We start from the raw sequence: 18835 nt of genomic DNA on the forward strand, positions 1-18835 counted from the left end.
TACATTTATATTTAACATAAAATAAAAAATTTATAATTTTAATTTTTTTTGTGTGACTGTATAACTATAATAAGTACATATTATTTCGTTTACAAATACCACGAAAAAGCCGCCGTCCACCGCTGCATGTCAAAAGGCGATAAGAATTAAGAACTTGTTCTAATAATTGTACTGTTATCGTATAAACTATTTTCATTATTTCTGTACGTTTTTTTCTCAAACATATTCGGTTACAAGTAAATCGTTATATTTTATCTCAGCAGTCAGTACATTGTACTGTTAGATGCGCAAATATATTTTCAATTTGATGATTTTTTTTTGACAGTTAAAATATTATTTTGACATCAAATAGTGTAATAAGAGTTAATTGCAAAATTAAATACCTAGGTAACAATATTTTTATATTAATAATGTCAGACAAACGAATTAAATTAAGCGGCGCAGCATACAAAAAGGCGGCAAAAGAAAAACTAGAAAAAACCGATAATTTGCTCAGAAAAATTCCAAAACTTCATTCATATTTTGCTGCTACAAATCCAGAAAAAGTAAGCTTATGTCGTATACTCGTGCCTAAATTATACAAATTTATTTCTCATTACTTTACCCATCTATAAATATAAAATTATGTAATAGACGGAATCGGAATTAAAAAAAAATAGTCCAAAAAAGATAGATAAAATAGAAAGTTGTTTAGCTGTTGCTTATGAAATTCAAAGTAATCAGATTGATGTTCAAATTGACAATAAAAACGCAGAAGAAGCGACTTCGACAAATGAGCAACAGGTATTGTTGAAAAAAATATTTATTTTGAAATGAACCTTTCATTTGTTGGGTTACCTGTCCATCCGAAGGATAGACGTGAACCTAAACAAATGTAACTCTATAAACCATTGAGGAGGAAAAGTAAATGTAAATAAAATTAAGACTTAGGTAGTTAGATAGCTCTAAATAGTAGATTTAAGATTTATTTCTAACCTAAGCTTCTTTATTCAAAAAATAAGATGACTTGCTGACATTGCAAATTCTGATTTCATAGCTATTTTCATGTGAGTTTAGTAAATACCTACGCAAAAAAAAATCAAAATACGTTATAGGTGCGGCACACAACAGTAAAGTTAGGTGCGTATGCGTATGCGCAAAAAAGTAAAATCGCAAATTTCGGAAGGACATATTTTCCGAAATAATGATTTGTGCAATTTTTTTTGCACCATGTTCTTAACTCCTTGAAATACTTATTATGTTTCTCAAAAAACACCAACAAATCGTGTGGTATCTAAACCGAAATTGTTGGCGTATCTAGTGTTCAGAGTGGGCCCGGAATAAGGTACCTATTGCCCTAGTTGTATCTCAAGAAAATAAGTCATATTTTTGACGTAATCAATGAAAGTGCTACGCATCAACGGAATTGCATTGTAAATCATGTGGTGTGTCACTTCTTATCTTTGGTTAGAGGACTATCGACTACGTTACACGGGCATATTTGTTGTCTACGTGCATTTAGATATTGGGAGGACATGGGCAATTAGTTACGAATGACTGTGACTTTGTTGATTTGTTTTTATTTTAAAATTTGATATTTAGTTGATTTGACACATCATAAAAACACAACAAAAAAAGTAGGTAAGTATAGGGACTTAATATAAAGTAAACAATAGGTGATAAAGAATTGGTTTAATCATTAATACGCTTAAAGAAATCATACGTTTCATTCATGACATAAAAGTGAATAGTTCTAAGACAGTAAGTCCTATATCTACTATCTATAACCTATATACGTAGTCGTGAGGTATATGCTAATAAAATAAAAAAAACGATTCAATTGCAATTCGAATGTGATCGTGTAAACTTAAAATAGATAGATAATACATGCCCATTATACTATTTAGCTGATTGGTCTATGAAATAATTATAAACACCGTTTAGTTGTACTACATTTTTCATCAAATAGGTGTTTTATAAAATATGTGAAGTGGTTAATGAAAACATATTTGTTTTTATAACGTTGTCGTCATAATTAAATATTAATCATTTTTTATAATTTCATAAAATTGATTTAATTATTTAACTAGGTAATAGAGTCTGAGTTCTATATAATGAAAAAAAAAAATAACGTGAGTACTTTTATTATAACATTTATTTTTTGTATAATATATATATACATATATTTTTAACCGTTACCTTAATTGTTTAATAAATAGAGTTATCCAAAAGCAGTCTGGTATATATTTGGAAACGAACTGTGTGAACGGTTTAGTTATTATGGACTTAAAGGTAATTCTTTACACAAACATTAATATTAATGTTGGTTTAGTTTTTAACTATTCATACGTTTTCAGCTATTTTGGTTTTATTTTTTACAACTGTTCAAAAATATGACCGTGATACATCCACGGTTATAATTCATATGTTTATTGTCTTTCAATCCGTATCAGCATTGTTTGGAGCCATCATCGCAGATTCATACTGGGGAAAATATAGGTGAGTAAAATAAACAAAAGCGTTGTATTTATTATTTGTAGGTACCTACATGATTTTTTTAAATTTATATTGTTAGGTTAGGTTTACCTGGTTTTTAGAAAACTTTTGAGTGTAAAAAAATTATCCAAGTAAAGTGGTTTATTTTTTTATGATTTTTAAAAATTAATAAGTACTCATTCATTTGAAAAGTATTTCTTAAAAATTTTTACGACTGAATCAACTTTATTTAACAAAAATATAGAATAATTAGATTTTCGATTAACCATGTGACTTTGCAAAATCTATCCTCCGCCAGCAACGAGGGATTTCTGTTTTATTTTACTAAAACTTTGTTGTTAAGTGTCAGTACTTATTAGTTAGGTATCTTATGTTTTTGAGTCATTTAAGATTTTACTTACCAACTCGTACAACCCTCACAAATTTCTATACTCGATAGGCTATAGCCTATATAAGTACTCTACCAAGCTTAATTTAAAGTTGACAGTAATACGCCTGTAAAATCGAGTAGGAATGTGTGAGTAATAAAACGATAATCAATTTGGCTCAACTTAATAAAATACCTTTTTTCAACGAGAACCAATTCGGCTAACCTTAATAAAATACATTTTTCAAACAGAAACTAATTCGGTACCACTGTACCAGCCTAATTAAAAACCTTATTAACTTATTAATATGATTCCAATAATCCAATGCAAAGATAAATTATAAAATAACTAGCTGACTCCGTGCATTTTGTTGCCCGTTAAAAATGCCATATCTTTATAAGAGACTTGATGGTGATAATGCGAGCATGTATATTATCAGGTAGGCAATCCACCTGTGGTAGATTGCAGACCCCGCCATACTATATTACTATCTATATGATTACCTATTGATTATATGAATAAATATGTTTTATTTTTTATTTTGATTGTGGACACTCCGATGAGCAGCTCTAAGTGCAACTCAGCCTCCTTGGTATGCAATGTGTGAAGATTCGATTTGATGCATGCTTAAACCTGTTCTGCTCGATTAACCATTGGCAACCAAAAAATAAAAAAAAAACTAATTTCCACTAAAATTTAAGAAAATAAGTTATTAATTAAAATAAACGTTGTACATAACGTATATATATACGTGTATATATTATATATACATTGTACACGTTTATATACAAATTTTACGGGTTTCCAGTAACCTGCAACCTGACTTTTTCGTAAGTCAAATTATATGTTTTCCTTGATATTTTATATCTTTGACTTGTAGCATTGCGAGTTCCGCGACTTTAGTTTGTATGGCTAATTGTTTTTTTAAAAACAAAAATATTTCATCAAAAATTGCCAAAACTCCTAATATTATTGCAATACTCTTTTTTTTTTTTAATGTCGATTGTATGTATTTTATCGTTTAAAAGTTATAATTTATATTGATACTAATATTCGGTAGGTAACCGAATGTGGTTGTGTAGTGTTGTTGTACGCCCGGTGCGTATTATTATATTATTATACAATTTACTTTTTAAATTTTAAAAATATTTTGTGTGGCCACTCTTTACACCTAGGGGTATGAAAGTTTACAACACTCTCTGAGACCTACTTAATATACACATTACACACAAAATTTCATGAAAATCGGTCCAGCCGTTTCGGAGGAGTTTGGTAATAAACATTTTCCATTGTGACACGAGATTTGTATATAGGTGTCCTGTGAGGACTTTCTCATTGCGATATCTCCTGAAATAATGTAGATATCATAATTCTGATTTTTTATTAAGACTCATAGAGATAAGCACTACAAATAATTCATGTTTTAATTTTTTTTTATGTTTCGGTAAAAAAGTTAAAAAATATTTTTTAACTTTTTATTAATCATTGAAAAAAAAATTTAAGATAGCCATTTTGTAGTTCATTTTTCTGAAAATATTGACGTTCCAACATTTTAATTTTATTAATCTCCTGATTTTTAATCAATTTTTTAGTTAATAGGTAAAATAGCAAAAAACCGGTTTTTGTGGCTATAATGGGTATATCCTCACGGGACACTCTGTATAATGTATATTAGTATATTAGATATATTCTTTTTAATGAGTAGTCAATTATATTTAATACTAGTACCTATACAAATATGTTAGAGCAATATTTAGATTCGAGTATCATAGTATTAATGATAATACCTTAACCAAGTAATTAAGATAATAATATATCAATATATCTTGACAAGATTTATAAAAACATTTATTAAAATATGTTTTATATTTTCATTTGTTATGAAAGAAATTTTTTATCATATAACAAAATTATACATATATTATATTTATATTTCCAGGACTATCTTCATCTTGTCTATTGTACACGCATTGGGAAATATCATAGTGGCTATTTCATCACTTGTCACTTCAGTCAGTATACATTTTCAGAGGTATCTACCTAGTACCTATTCTAATAAGACTAAAATACATAACATTATTTTTCCTTTCGTCATGTACATTAATGCAATGTACTATTGTACTATAATCATTGTATTCATATATTATTACTAAAATAAAAAATGATTTCAATTTCACTAAAATATTATATTTTACTACTATTTGCAGATTATTTACTATAATTGGATTAGTGTTAACATCAATCGGAGCAGGTGGTATAAGACCATGCGTCGCGGCTTTTGGTGGTGAACAATTTGTGATGCCAGATCAAGAAGATTGTCTGCAAATGTACTTCTCAATATTTTACTTTACTGTCAATTTAGGATCATTGTTATCGACATCAATTACACCAGAGCTGAGAAAATCAGTTCAGTGTTTTGGCAAAGATTCATGTTTTCCATTAGCGTTTGGGGTGCCTGCTTTACTTATGATGATCTCAATAGGTAAGTTATTATTAATAATTCTGCTTATAAATTAATTAAAATATACGACTTAACCAACTACATTAGTACACATATACATATTATAGGCTACAACACAATAGTTGGTTATTATAGTAGTTATTACTTGTCTAGGCCGAAATGTCGAATAAACAAGTTTCCGATTATTCATAGAAACACTAATATTTGGTTAAAATAGTATAGTTATACCATTTACCTAGGTACCACGTGTCCACGTCCTACCTATATCGTATACTTAATAAGTATAACCTATACCTGACTACCCACTTGTTACGTAAATATTGTTTTGAATATTTTTCGTTATTGTATTTATTTACTTAATACGTTATAAAAATATTTATATTTCATTTGATTTTTTCATGAATTTTTGAGTATTCTTTGTAAGTGCCAAGGACATGTATACGATCATCAAACCCACGTTCAGTATCATTACAACTTCAATTGGATGCATATTTGTAAGAGTACCTATTAAATTTATAACTTTAAACAAAAATACTTATTTAGTACATAATTATTATTTATATTTTATACCTATATGCAACCTAAAGGCAAACCTAGAATGTTAAGTTAATTTTAACCTACTAACTTAACTTTTTTAAATTTAATTTTCATTAACTTAATGTTTAACTTTATTGATTTTTATTGATCCAAACTTAATAAACAAATATTTCCTTTAATCAAATCCAACTTACTTTAATTTATAAATAATTTTACAATAAATATAATAAAATTATTATTGATGATGCATATTGCATAAACATTTAGTTTTTAATATTTTAAACCATATTATTGACTATTTATATATTAGATAATAAATAAATAAACAACATATCTTAATTAATTGTAAGTTTTCATATAACTTTTAACTTAAGTGAGTAAGAAAAAAAATTAGGATCACTTTGAACTTTTCAAACATTTTTATATAAACTATCAACTTCACTTAACTCGGTTAAATATATTATGATTAACTTGCCCAGGCTTGACTATATCATGTACGGCTATACTGAAGATTTACATATTGCGATATCTCATGAGATAATAAATATATCGTAAATCTGTTTTTTTTTCTATTAGACTCACAGAGACAAGGACCACATTTATTTAATTTTTTGATTTAATTAAATTTGTTGGTAACAAAATTAAAAAAATACTTAATTTATTTATTTTTGAAACAATTGAAGATATCCATTTTGTAGAGTTTATTTTTCTGAAAATTTTGACCTTTTAACATCATAATTTCATTAATTTCATGATTTTTTTCGTTTATATGTAGGCGACTCCCTCTCGACGGCTGTCGACAATGTGTATATTTTCACATTCTCACGGGACACCTTATATACTGTATAGGTACAAGTTATAACTAAGTTAGGGAACGGATTTATATGCACAAAAAGTCCTCAAAATAATTTTTTTTTTAATATTTTAATGTGCTACAAAATATGGATTTATTTTAAAATATGAACCTAAAATTGAATAATAAAATAAAATACAATTTGTAATATTATATTAAATTAATTAAAAATGGGTATTTCGTCGTCAAGTTCTTCAACATAAAAAATCTTTAGACATAAAACCTGACACAATTTTACCCTTAAAAATAATACGCACGAATTCACGACAATGGCTGATCAGTTTGAGACGAACACTTAAACTATCATATGAATTTATCTACATTAATATGTATACAAATGTCGCATATAAGTATGTCTTATTCTTGGCTATAACGACCAGTAGTAATTTTACATAGACCTCATACTACTAGACAAACAATGAGTGCAAGGTGGATTTAAAAGGTGAACAAACTAGAAAAAAAAGTGATGCTAATAAGATCGCTTTTTGATTACTAGATTACTCGTACAAACTGTAGTGCGGGGTAGACGGGTAGTTGGGTAAGATATATATATATATAAAGACTATTTTATTTTTTCTTAAAAACAGCCTACATGGCTACATCGCACTGCGAGATGTTATTACGCCGCTTGTAATGCAATTGTTATACCAGTGTTGGGAAAGTTCCTTTTAAAGAGGATACAAGATACACCACACATAGAGACATGCTATAGGTTATAGCCCATAGGAGTGTAGGACATTGAGATAATAGTATAATACAACAATCTGTTTTTTTTAAATTCAATCTATTTCCTATTTTAAAAAATGGAAATGAAGAATGAAAAAAACAATTCATAAATTTACTTTAAAGTCAAACTATTTATATATTATTTTTATATATTTTTATACTGACATTTTGTTGTGTTTGAGAAGAACTGATTTTCCACACAATGAATCTTAAATGAAAATTAATTTGATTCCCATTTGTCTACGACAAAATTATTATTATTTGGTTATACAGATTATTTGTAAAACACATCAATATTTCGAGAACGTATTTCGTTTATTGGTCCATGGCTCGCGGAACCGGTGTCGACAAGTAATCAACAGACGGCATCGCGGCTCGGTTTTGGCGCGGAAACACTATAATATGCGCTTCATAAATACTTTGGCACTCAACGTAATAAAAATAACTATTTTTTTCATTATTTGAGGAACGGAAATTTTCTTTCAAGTTCCTTAAAAATAGGAACTCTTTCCCGTTCCTCGTTCCTATATTTTAAATAGAACGCGTTCCGAGCTTCGTTCCTATTAAAGGAACGCGTTCCTTCCCAACACTGTGTTATACACAGTTCTTGTCTAGTAAGGTAGATAAAATTTTACCGATATTATGTGGACGTAGACTTGAAAATATAAGATAAAACCGATATATGTGTACTATAAATAAAAATATAAACTATAAAACAACAAATACGCAAAATAATAAGATTAATCTGAATCGGGGACAATCCTCATCAGATTTCAAAAAGCTTATTCCAATACATATATACATTTGCATATAAATCCGTTCCTTTTATAAGTTATAAGTCATAACTTATAAGTATAACCATAGGCATGGATGAAACTGTGAATTATAATAAGTGGACTGAAGATCCCAATTTGTTGCGCTTATATGGTTATAATTTATTATGTACTTAATAAATAGGTATATCGCATCTAGTTATATAAACTATACAGGGTGATCTAACAAGTATGCTCACCCCCTTTTTTCTTTAATAATGAAGTTATCCGAAATCTGTTTTTTGGAATCTTTAAATATACTCAAAGACCATATTTTCATATTCTTGAGATTTTTTGTACCACTTAAGGAGTGTCCTGTAGCGATACAAACTTTCATTTTTCAAATGGGAACCCCTCTTTTTTTATTGTTGCTTAGCGTATAATTTTTTTGAGAATTTTGATGTATCGAAATAAAAATTCGAACGAGTGGTTTTCAAGTTATTGGACAATTTGTATTAAGGATAATAATCCATAATAGGAATATGCTTATACAGTTCTACACATGGAATAAGAAAAATAACTAGATAAATCAAGAAGGATTTCACTTACTATTTACCTAAGTGTTTGCTGAATATATATAAAATTACATATTATTTTATATTATGTGTATAGAACTATAGAACTATAGAAGTATATTATCCTTAGCACAAAATGTGTAATAACTAGAAAACTACTAGTTCGAATTTTGATTTCAATACATCAAAATACTCAAAAAAAATTATCCACTAAATAATTTACAGTAAAAAAGAGGGGTTCCCATTTGAAAAACAAAAGTTTGTATCGCCACAGGACTCTACTTAAGTGGTACAAAAAATCTCAAGAATATGAAAATATGGTCTTGAGTATATTTAAAGATTGCATAATTCAGATTTTGAAAAACTTCATTATTAAAGAAAAAAAGGGGGTGAGCATGCTTGTTGGATAACCCTGTATAGTTGCAGGATATTATAAACTATATCTATATTATAATATCTTTGTTCTCCGCAAAAGTACGCATTGAAAAAAAAAATAACCGCATCTTCAAATGAAGTGAAAAGGAAAGATTGGTTGGAATATGCAGATGATAAATACAATGCACTTGAGATATCTGATTTGCGATCAGCATTGGACGTTATGTATTTGTTAATTCCAGTCCCATTGTTTTACACACTTCTTGATCAACAAGTAAGCTTTTCGTTATTTTAGTTAAAAAGGTTGATCTTTACGTATGTCATAATGTCCATAAAGTAGGCAGATAATATTATATTTTAATCCAGTGGCATACCCAAAGTTTTTCAATAAGGGGAGGGGGGCTCAACAAAGTAAATCAAAATTTGATATCCTTCACTCCTTATACTAGGTCGTTATTACGTTATATACCGTAACGGCTGCATCCTATAGTTGGGTCCGGAATTTTAGAAGGTACAACATAAAGTTGAGTCCTTAATTTTTTTTTTGAGTACTAAATATTATAATTTTCCTTCCCATTTAACAGACTTAGGGCTGTTTATGATTTATTTAGACCAAAAGTATGGTTGAAAATGTTTTTTACAGTTTATTTTTTTAGTTTCTTTGCCATTAAAAATATAAATTATTAGAATTTTACACAAAGGTTCTAAACAAAGAAAAAATATTAAAATTGTTATAAATCAACCTAAAAAATACATAGGTGTTGTATAAAATTAAAATATTGTTTAAAAAATCACACGTGTTTAGGTAAAAATGTATAACAAATTAATTTTACAAAATCAAATCGATTAATCATTCCTGCATTTTTTTCATTCATTTGTCTTTTATACATTTTTCTTTTAGTATAATACAGTTTCTTTTTTTCATTATTTCTGAGTTTCTTATTAAAATATATGTACGTTTTTTAAAACGTCTAAAAACTTATAAATATTTGGATGAGCTGTGTAAAACATAAAATTAAAATGCGAATCGACTCGTAGGAATCTGTGGTTCTCATTTTCGATGCATTAAATTCCGACCAAAGTTTTGGTGGAAATCTTGATTATTTATCAATATAACTATCAAACACATAATCCATGAATTTTCGAATTCGATCATCGTTCGTTTAGAATTTTAGATACTAATTAAATCTTCAGTAAAACAAGCGCCCACCTCTTCTGGGTGTAGAAATGGTAAGTCGAAAAAAATTTAAGATATTTACTAATTACTAAATTCAGAATCACTCTAATATTCACTTTTGTTTCCAGCTACACTAATAAAATCGAGTAATGAATAGCTTCCTCAAAGTCTATATAAAATATAAATTGTTTGAGGTAAAAATGTCAAATAAGTTTTTCGCATTCATTACATAACATTCGGATATTTTATTGAAGTTAATCAGATATTATCTGTACCTGATATTGTCTAACAATATACTATCGTTTTATTGGCAATAACTCCTACACACTTTGTACTATAAAGTTACCTTTCAATATCTACAAAAAATAATCTAAGATAATTGCATGGGCACTGACATATTTCATAAAGGAAAATACCAAAAAATTCATAACCAAAAATATATCTAGCTAATCAATGTCAATGACGATATTTTTGTTTGATTTAAAAAAAAATCTCGGACCCAACTAGTGTAGTATCTGCGATTTAACCCTAGTACTCGCCACTCGGGACCCATTTCGGATGCGCTGGTAATAACCTCTCTACATATAATTGTTAATACTCAAAATGCTTCTACAAAACCACCGTTTTCAGATATATCATTGTTTGCACTTTGCCTTTTATTATATAGGACCTATACCATAACACGGCCAATGAGAAGGGCTGAAACTCCCTAAGTCCCCCTGGGTATGCCACTGTTTTAATCTATATTTTAATATTTTATAACAGATTAATGAATTCAAATAAATATTTTGATTACATTTTTCACAACTAATTCTTATGTGACATCAATATAAAAATTATGTTTATCTTTTGATTTCTTCTGTATACAAATTTTAAATATCTAAATAAATGTGTATTGTATAAAGTATATTTAATAAGTTAAATGACTTTTTAGAGTTCTCGTTGGATTTTACAAGGAACACTAATGAATGGCAAAATCGATTTTTTAAATTGGATTATAAAGCCTGATCAAATTCATTTAATTAACCCATTGTTCGTTTTAATATTTATACCAGTTTTTAATGTCATCTATCCACTTTTGTATAAAATTGGTATAACTACAGCTTTTCGAAAAATCATTCTTGGTGGAATGTTTGCTGCAATATCATTTGTATGTGCTGCATTTGTCCAATACGCGATAATCGTAAGTATTTAATAATAATTCCGTACCCATGTACATTTCGGCAATTCAATAAAAATGTTAATAAATAGCAAAATATGGGAATTTTTACAGAAAATTTCAATTTTGTAGCACTTCTGTTTGATCTGACAAAAATTTTATCAAAGCTGAAATTATTTGTTACTTTCAAAATAGCTAATTTTTGATTTTCTTGGTACTAATAATTAATATTTGCAAATTAAAAAAAACGGATCGCATTCATCTAAATCAAATTCTATTGAAATGCCCACTTATTTGAGTACAAATTGCTATTAAATATACCTCTTAGAAATTTGATTACAAATAATTGTTGGTACTATTTTGTACCCAGCAGCGTCAATTCAAAAGAAGTTTCGATTAGTGTGCTTTCTAGCATAACAAATCAAAAAGTATTTCATATTCATACTGATAATTCAATAAGAAATTATGTCGATCTTCCTATATTTGCAGTTTGTCGAAAAAACATGTGGTATATCAATGAACGTGGTCCACCATACTTATAATTAAAGCATATAGTATGCGATCAACCAACATAATATATATAAAAAAACACGTACCTAAGAATTTCATTTAATGTTACTCATAGTTTTACTCTATGATGTAACCGTAGTTTAAATTAATTTTCGTTAACGTTTTACTTCAGAAATAATACACTTCATTTTGCTCGGTGAAATAGTAGGCGAATAGGTGATTTAAATTTTTAAATGATTGTTTTCAGGGCCAAACATTTTCCATGCCATCGATTGGAGGCCAATTAAGAATATACAATAGTTTTGATTGCAATGTAGCCATATCCGGTTCTTTGGTTGGAAACTTCAGTGTTGAAAAATTAGATGTACTCCATATTAATTATAATTCAACTGCATTAAATGAAACTGACGTCTTATTTATAGACTTAGATCCTTTGTGCAAATTAAAAACGAATACTTTGAAACAACATGTTTTCATCGACAAAGGAATGGTTAGAATTATTTTGATTTTATCGCACAGCATTCGGCATTTTGACCATTTATAAATCAACTGTAAAAATGTATACTTTTTTAATTTAAGGTTTCATCATATTTGTTAACGTCTACAAATAATGTTGATATTGAATTAAAACATTTAAACGAATTTAAAAAATTAAAGAACGGAAATTCAAATCTTAGGTAAGTGCGTCTAAGAGACATGCCCATAATGTCCATAAAAAAAAAATTGTTTAATTATTATATAATATTATTATTACAATTTACAAGGATTTTGCATAATAATTTCTCCGTAAAAAACATTACATTAAGGGATACTAATAATAAATTGTCTGGAATAAGTTTTAAATTTTCAACGAACCAAGATACAAATTATGAATTACCTGTCGGAATGTAAGTATTACCAAATTATACTTATATTATATTTATACCTATGACGTATGCTTAATAATTGAATTATTTTTTATTTGGTATTTATACTTATTCCAGTTACGACATATATTTGGATAATGAACCTATTTTGCAAAATGTTGAATTTCTCCCTGTTAGTATTAATGACCTATTATTTCACCATTACGTTAACCACACGGTAACTAATTCAAACGCATAGGCAATATAAACATTTATTGATGTTAAAAATTGTATTGTTTGAAATTTTAGAATGCCAAGTTGATCACTTTAGAAAAAGGTAAATATATCCATATTCTATGGCAAGTTCCACAAACGATTTTAATTTCAATAGCTGAAGTAATGTCTCTAATTACATTAATGGAATTCGCATTTACCCAAGTAACATAATTAATAATTAATAAATTATATATATTATATTTTGTATTAAATAAATATTTGTGGTGATATTAATTATGTAAAGTAAGGTACCTATTTATTGGGGTCTCGACAATCGAGAGTAAAAATATGAACGATCGACAATTAAAACATTGTGATCGATTAAGCGCCGAGAAAATTGAGTGAAAGGAGAAAAGACATAATATTAAATAAAAAAATATTCGATTTGATGAATGCTTAAACCTGATCTATTATATAAACGCACAATAAAATATATGTATAAATATATACAATTAAAAAATTTTTTGTGCTGATTTCAACCAAAATATTTAGGTACTTTTATCAAATTCTCAATCGTATTTTACCGAACAATTTCGTTGTAATTATGTTTGTAAGTATACTTGCCTATGACATTATGGATATTCGACTGTTTTCGGATTTGGTCATCATCTCCGTCGTCTGATGGATGTCGCTTGTAGACAATTTTGGAGGGTACTTATGATAGTAGGTAGAGACTCGAAGTTTGCAAAAGAAAAATAGTTTTAACCAATAACTAATGTAACACATTCGCTTGGATATTCAGATAAAATTAATTGTTTTCTTTTTTTGGCTAAACCAAATAATTATAATAATTGTTTATTATTCAACGTCGATACCTTGCCTGGAAGCATCTGTGGTGTCGAGTTTGATTACTATTTATTTTCAGGTATTTTTACTAAAAAAGTTATAGGTGTACAATTTACATTTCAATTAATAAATAACTCAATTGTTTATTAACTTAGACAAATGCTATTGCGATAGAAACCTTCTCCGTGATATACTCTTTCGTTAAAAAAATCAAGAATATCTGATAAGTAGTTCCAGAGTTTACCCTGTACCAACAAAGATTTTCATTTCACACATGCACATTTATATAGATATCTAGATTACAATTTTAACTTTCGTTATTATTAGTTAACTATTACACATCATATTGTGGTGAATTCGTATTTATTATATATATTTATATTTATATTAGCATGTGTGATATTTAAGAATCTTTATGTTCTATACTCTGGATGCTTATATTAGTATAAATTATCATCTAATGACTTATTATATAATACATTTTTAGGCTCCATCGAGTATGAAGTCATTTCTTTCAGCAGCCAATTTGTGTACCGTGGCAGTTGGAAATTTACTTGTAGTTATTATTTCTAAAATTGGACTGTTTGAAAATCAAGTATGATATAAGTGATAAGTAGTGAATTATTAACAAACGTTTTTAATCAAATTTTTTTTAGGGTCATGAGTTCCTATTTTATGCAGTTTTAATGGTTTTGGATATGATACTTCTTATTTTCATGAGCACAAAATACAAGTATAAATCTGTACACACGCAATGATTCTATAGAATAAAGAATAAACAGCAGATTTTTCGCTTAATTTAGCATCATGAAAGACGTAGTTTTGCTGTAATTGAGTAGTTCAAAATACTATTTAAACAATAGTATAAATAAATACAAAAATATATTTTGTAATAATATTATAAAATATTTTATAATATATGTTGTTTTTTAACTACTAGAAACCACGTAAAAATGTTTTTTTTTTTAGTAGATAAGTTTTAGCACTATTTCGTACCCGCTATTTATGCTTCAATTGTCTTCACATCTGAAAATACCATGTACATCTATACATCATAATATACAGTTGAAGTGGTTCAGAATAAGTAGAGGGATGCCTTTCATAATTTATATATTGTTCTCATATATCGTTTAAAGTCATATGAAATAAGTGGAGGGATGGAAAATGTAAATTATAAAAAGTGGAGAGATGCCATCCTATCGTATCCCCCCCCACTTCGACCACTGTAGTACATCAAAATTATTCTTATTATGAACATATATAACACGTACTGTGTTTATTGGGATGTCGCGGCTATAGATATGAATTGATAATTACATAGAATTTAGATATTTGTGGACTGTGGAAATCATTCTGCAGTATAATAATTAATTACCATGATAGACATAGATCATAGCCCCAACTATATAGAGACATTTTTCTGGAGGGGGGGGGGAGCCTGTAATTGCGCCTGTGTTGATAGGCTTATAAACTAGTATAGTACATTATACGTCTATGATTATTAAACTCGTTGAACGATACTTCGTGTAATTTTTCATATTTCAGAGGTGGCAAATTATCATCTTGATTTCTTGTTAAAATTTTTTTTACGTTTGGAGACATATTAGATATTTACACACTTTGACCAATTAATGTCATTTTATTTAGTATGCAATTATAGCCTATTAATTTTATGGCAATTTCAAGATTTTCTCAATAAAAAAGATGTTAATAATTTATAGGTAATCAATGGTTATACCAATGGAGACTCAGGGGTGGACTGAGATTCATTAGACCCATTATTATGAAACAAATTAGGCACTGTAGCATTATAAATTTAACTTTTAGAAATTAATTTACAAATGTGGTTATTCACAAAGTCACGACTCACCATAATCAATAGGCAGATGGTAAATGTTTTAAAAATTTTGATTTATTTAAGGTAATATTAATTGTTTGGTATCTACATTGTACTTTAAATCACAAATCAAAGGTTAAATCTACAGTAAAGACTATGTGATAGGCAGCTGGACTACATTTTCACTTAGATAGACAATAATTTGATAGCCGCGAACCACGCGCTGTTTCGTTGGGTTAGGTTAGGTTAGGTTTAGTAAGGTTTGATCTAACCTAACTTCGTTAACGATATTGGCCGGTATTATTAAGATTGAAATTAATTCGATATTAGCAGCACGTTATCTACTGCCAACTCATTTAGAGGTATAACGCGTACGTGAAGAACTAGCCATCACAGTTGCTCAATTCCCTAATTAGATATCACTGCCATAATGCATACGACTTATAGTGATGTGGTTGTGGGCAAAGCTCCGTAGGGTTACTTTTTAAGTAAACTTATTGAGGGGCTTCAGCCCCCACCTACCCACCAAAAATGTTTGAGCTAGTTGAAAAACTAAGTATGATAAATGGTTGGAACAAATTTTTTAAAATTACCACTCAGTTTAATACTGTAATACTGTATATGTGTGATACTGTATGGTGTTATACCCTAAAAATTATTAAAATTTGAGTAAAATGATCGAAAAACGACGAATAAAATCAAATGTTTTCAATTTTCCGATAAGCCAAATGTACTTAAAAAGCATTGCCAAGGATTTCCCCAAAAATAATCCATTTTGTACTGTAATCCGGGCCCTATTTATAAGTATTTGGTTTATCATCTACCAAGATGTGCTAAATAGATGTACAAAATATGTCAAAAATGATATTATCATACCAGGTGGATTATTTTTTACCATTCCTGCGGACATAATATTGTATTATTAATATGATATAAAATGCAATTACACAGTAGCACAGTGATCCAGTATTCCAGTCTGCCCCTAAATGTAGTTCTCATAATTGTATTATAATTTGATTGATTCCGCAAATAATAAAAGTTCTATAACATTAAAAAATAAGAAATGAAACTAATTATTTAAAAGATGGTAATATTTTTTGAGCTTACAGCAGCAGCACAGTAGTTAAATCTGGCACTGTATTTGTATAAGTTTTGTTTGCTGACTTAAGTAAATATCTTCAAAAATATATCAATATTATTAAAACACGTCAACAATACTTGAGTCTTACAAATTAATTTGTTTTTTCTTAATGTTGAATTATTCTCCTGATAAATATTTAAAACATTTATATCTATACCTAAAGTTAATGTTTAATATTTTTACAGTTATAAGCTAAACATTAATGGTAAATTCTCCAGGCATGATCAGCACGGGCTGGATGCTTATGAATAAAAACTTAAGTAGTAAAAATAAAAAAATAATTTTATTATTTTTTTTGCTTATCAGAATATATTACAATCTGTTATACTTAATCATATTAATCAAGGCCTTCTTTTTTCTCCCTTAACGCTTCCTAAAAAAAAAAATAATAAAAATGTTAGTTGTAATATTTAAATAAATATGTCTATAGCAATGGTATGTTTAACCATTATGGGATATTTTAAATTATATCTGAAAAATGATAATTTATCCAAATATTGTGGAGATAACCTAACCTTGAGATCATCAAATATAACAAATTGTCCTGTGAAGCCGATTAACCTCCCAAATAAGGACTTAAATAGGGTCCTCAGATGCATAGGGGAAGAGCCCAAAAAGTTTCAAGGACAAAAATGTGGAAGATTTGTAATTTACCAACTACAAACACAATTTTATCTATGATACCGTTCAAAACTATCACAAATTACATGTAAATTTTTGTATTGTATTAGTGTTTACATTTAACCAAAAAAGGTTTTATGCAGTTAAACTAAATACATATAATATGTCATTAAACATTTACAAACAACTTGACTGATTGAAGTCTTGAAGTAATACAATTATCCATATCCATATGGCTAAATATTAAAAGGCTCAGCCCCCCCTTATTTTTATCCATGGGGATAAAGTACTTTGTGCTTTATACAAAATCCTAGAGAATAATTTTTTTTACAGTACAAGTTTGTATTTTACATTACATACAAATTTAACTAGTTCTATCAAATGATATTATGATAATAGTCAAAAAATGATGAGTACAATCTAACAAAAATAAGTTTATCACTACTTTTTTTTTTATCAAACATTGTGTATTTGTGTTTTTGAATTTTTTTTGAAGACTGTTCAATTACATAGACATTGTACACCAAAACAATTTACATAGTTCAACAATTAATTATTCAAAAATAATACCTTGAAGCGTTCTTCAAACAAAGAAAGTTCAGCCAAGAGATCAGTTATAGAGTTAGTTAAAGCATCTTGAGGTGTATAATCAGATGTTGTTTGAATGCGAAGTTCAAATTTATGTTCCAGTGGATGTGGTTGTTTATATCCGGCGAAAAGTACATTAGGGTCTTTAAGTAGTTGGCTAGATTAATAAAATAATACATTATAAACACAATGATGATAATCAGTAACCATGACAATCAAAAGTATTCACTTCCGGATCATGTTTCCCAAAGTATGATCTTCTTTGTTGACTGTAAAAATTGCTGCGTTTGTCACTTTAGTATCAACTTCTTTGACTATCCTAAAATTAAAAATCAATGTTAGACAACCCTTGAAAACAAATAGACTAGTAGATAACTCAAAAACAACTCACTTTTTTTCTCCGTCATACAGCAAAAACGATTCAAACGTCGGTGGGGCATTCATATTTAAAACTTTAAAGGTAAATGGCTACTTACACGTCCAAGTGTCCGACGTGAATATTTATATTTTCAAGTACTCAACCTCCTGTTGCACTAAACACTAAACATTCAGAACTCAACAAGCGGCTAACCGTTTGGTCATGACAAAATTATTTTGTCCTGGGTTTGCTGTTTGCTGCCGTTACCTCCACGAAAACTATAATTTTGAGATAATATACCGATATCTTAAATCATAACAAAAACAAGTTATTATTATTTTTTGATACGTTTTCATGATAAGATTAGACCATTTCGATTTTAGGCGATAAGCGAACGAAAAATGATAACAGTAGT

General features: G+C 28.2%; 2 protein-coding genes across 2 annotated transcripts; one reads left to right on the forward strand and one right to left on the reverse strand.

Moving 5' to 3' along the window:
- Positions 1-220: 220 nt before the first annotated feature.
- Positions 221-14772, forward strand: LOC111038732 (solute carrier family 15 member 1-like). Its single transcript, XM_022321959.1, has 17 exons — positions 221-545; positions 634-783; positions 2070-2111; positions 2199-2271; positions 2337-2478; positions 4783-4875; positions 5051-5325; positions 5716-5798; positions 9223-9396; positions 11234-11482; positions 12216-12458; positions 12548-12645; positions 12733-12855; positions 12952-13051; positions 13123-13251; positions 14363-14470; positions 14532-14772. The coding sequence occupies exons 1-17, from the start codon at positions 411-413 to the stop codon at positions 14631-14633; spliced, it is 2319 nt and encodes a 772-aa protein (XP_022177651.1). The 5' UTR covers positions 221-410; the 3' UTR covers positions 14634-14772.
- Positions 14773-17114: 2342 nt separating this feature from the next.
- On the reverse strand, positions 17115-18698 carry LOC111038733 (DNA-directed RNA polymerase II subunit RPB11). Its single transcript, XM_022321960.1, has 4 exons — positions 18454-18698; positions 18292-18381; positions 18045-18219; positions 17115-17226 (listed from the first exon to the last, which is right to left on the reverse strand). Exons 1-4 carry the CDS (start codon positions 18504-18506, stop codon positions 17191-17193), a joined length of 354 nt encoding a protein of 117 aa, XP_022177652.1. The 5' UTR covers positions 18507-18698; the 3' UTR covers positions 17115-17190.
- Positions 18699-18835: the final 137 nt, after the last annotated feature.

The sequence above is a fragment of the Myzus persicae genome, unplaced genomic scaffold (genome assembly GCF_001856785.1).
Source record: "Myzus persicae strain clone G006 unplaced genomic scaffold, MPER_G0061.0, whole genome shotgun sequence".
Classification (NCBI taxonomy): Eukaryota; Metazoa; Arthropoda; class Insecta; order Hemiptera; family Aphididae; genus Myzus; species Myzus persicae.

What these genes read in the sequence shown, in the direction of transcription:
- LOC111038732 (XM_022321959.1), top strand. Translation starts at nt 411, where the DNA reads ATGTCAGACAAACGAATTAAATTAAGCGGCGCAGCATACAAAAAGGCG. An exon ending in CTTCAATTGGATGCATATTT is followed by an intron (nt 5,799 to 9,222) that starts GTAAGAGTACCT and finishes TCTCCGCAAAAG; the next exon opens with TACGCATTGAAAAAAAAAAT. An exon ending in TTTTCATCGACAAAGGAATG is followed by an intron (nt 12,459 to 12,547) that starts GTTAGAATTATT and finishes TTTTAATTTAAG; the next exon opens with GTTTCATCATATTTGTTAAC.
- LOC111038733 (XM_022321960.1), bottom strand. Translation starts at nt 18,506, where the DNA reads ATGAATGCCCCACCGACGTTTGAATCGTTTTTGCTGTATGACGGAGAA. An exon ending in TTGGGAAACATGATCCGGAA is followed by an intron (nt 18,220 to 18,291) that starts GTGAATACTTTT and finishes TTATTAATCTAG; the next exon opens with CCAACTACTTAAAGACCCTA. An exon ending in TGTTTGAAGAACGCTTCAAG is followed by an intron (nt 17,227 to 18,044) that starts GTATTATTTTTG and finishes TTTTTTTTTTAG; the next exon opens with GAAGCGTTAAGGGAGAAAAA.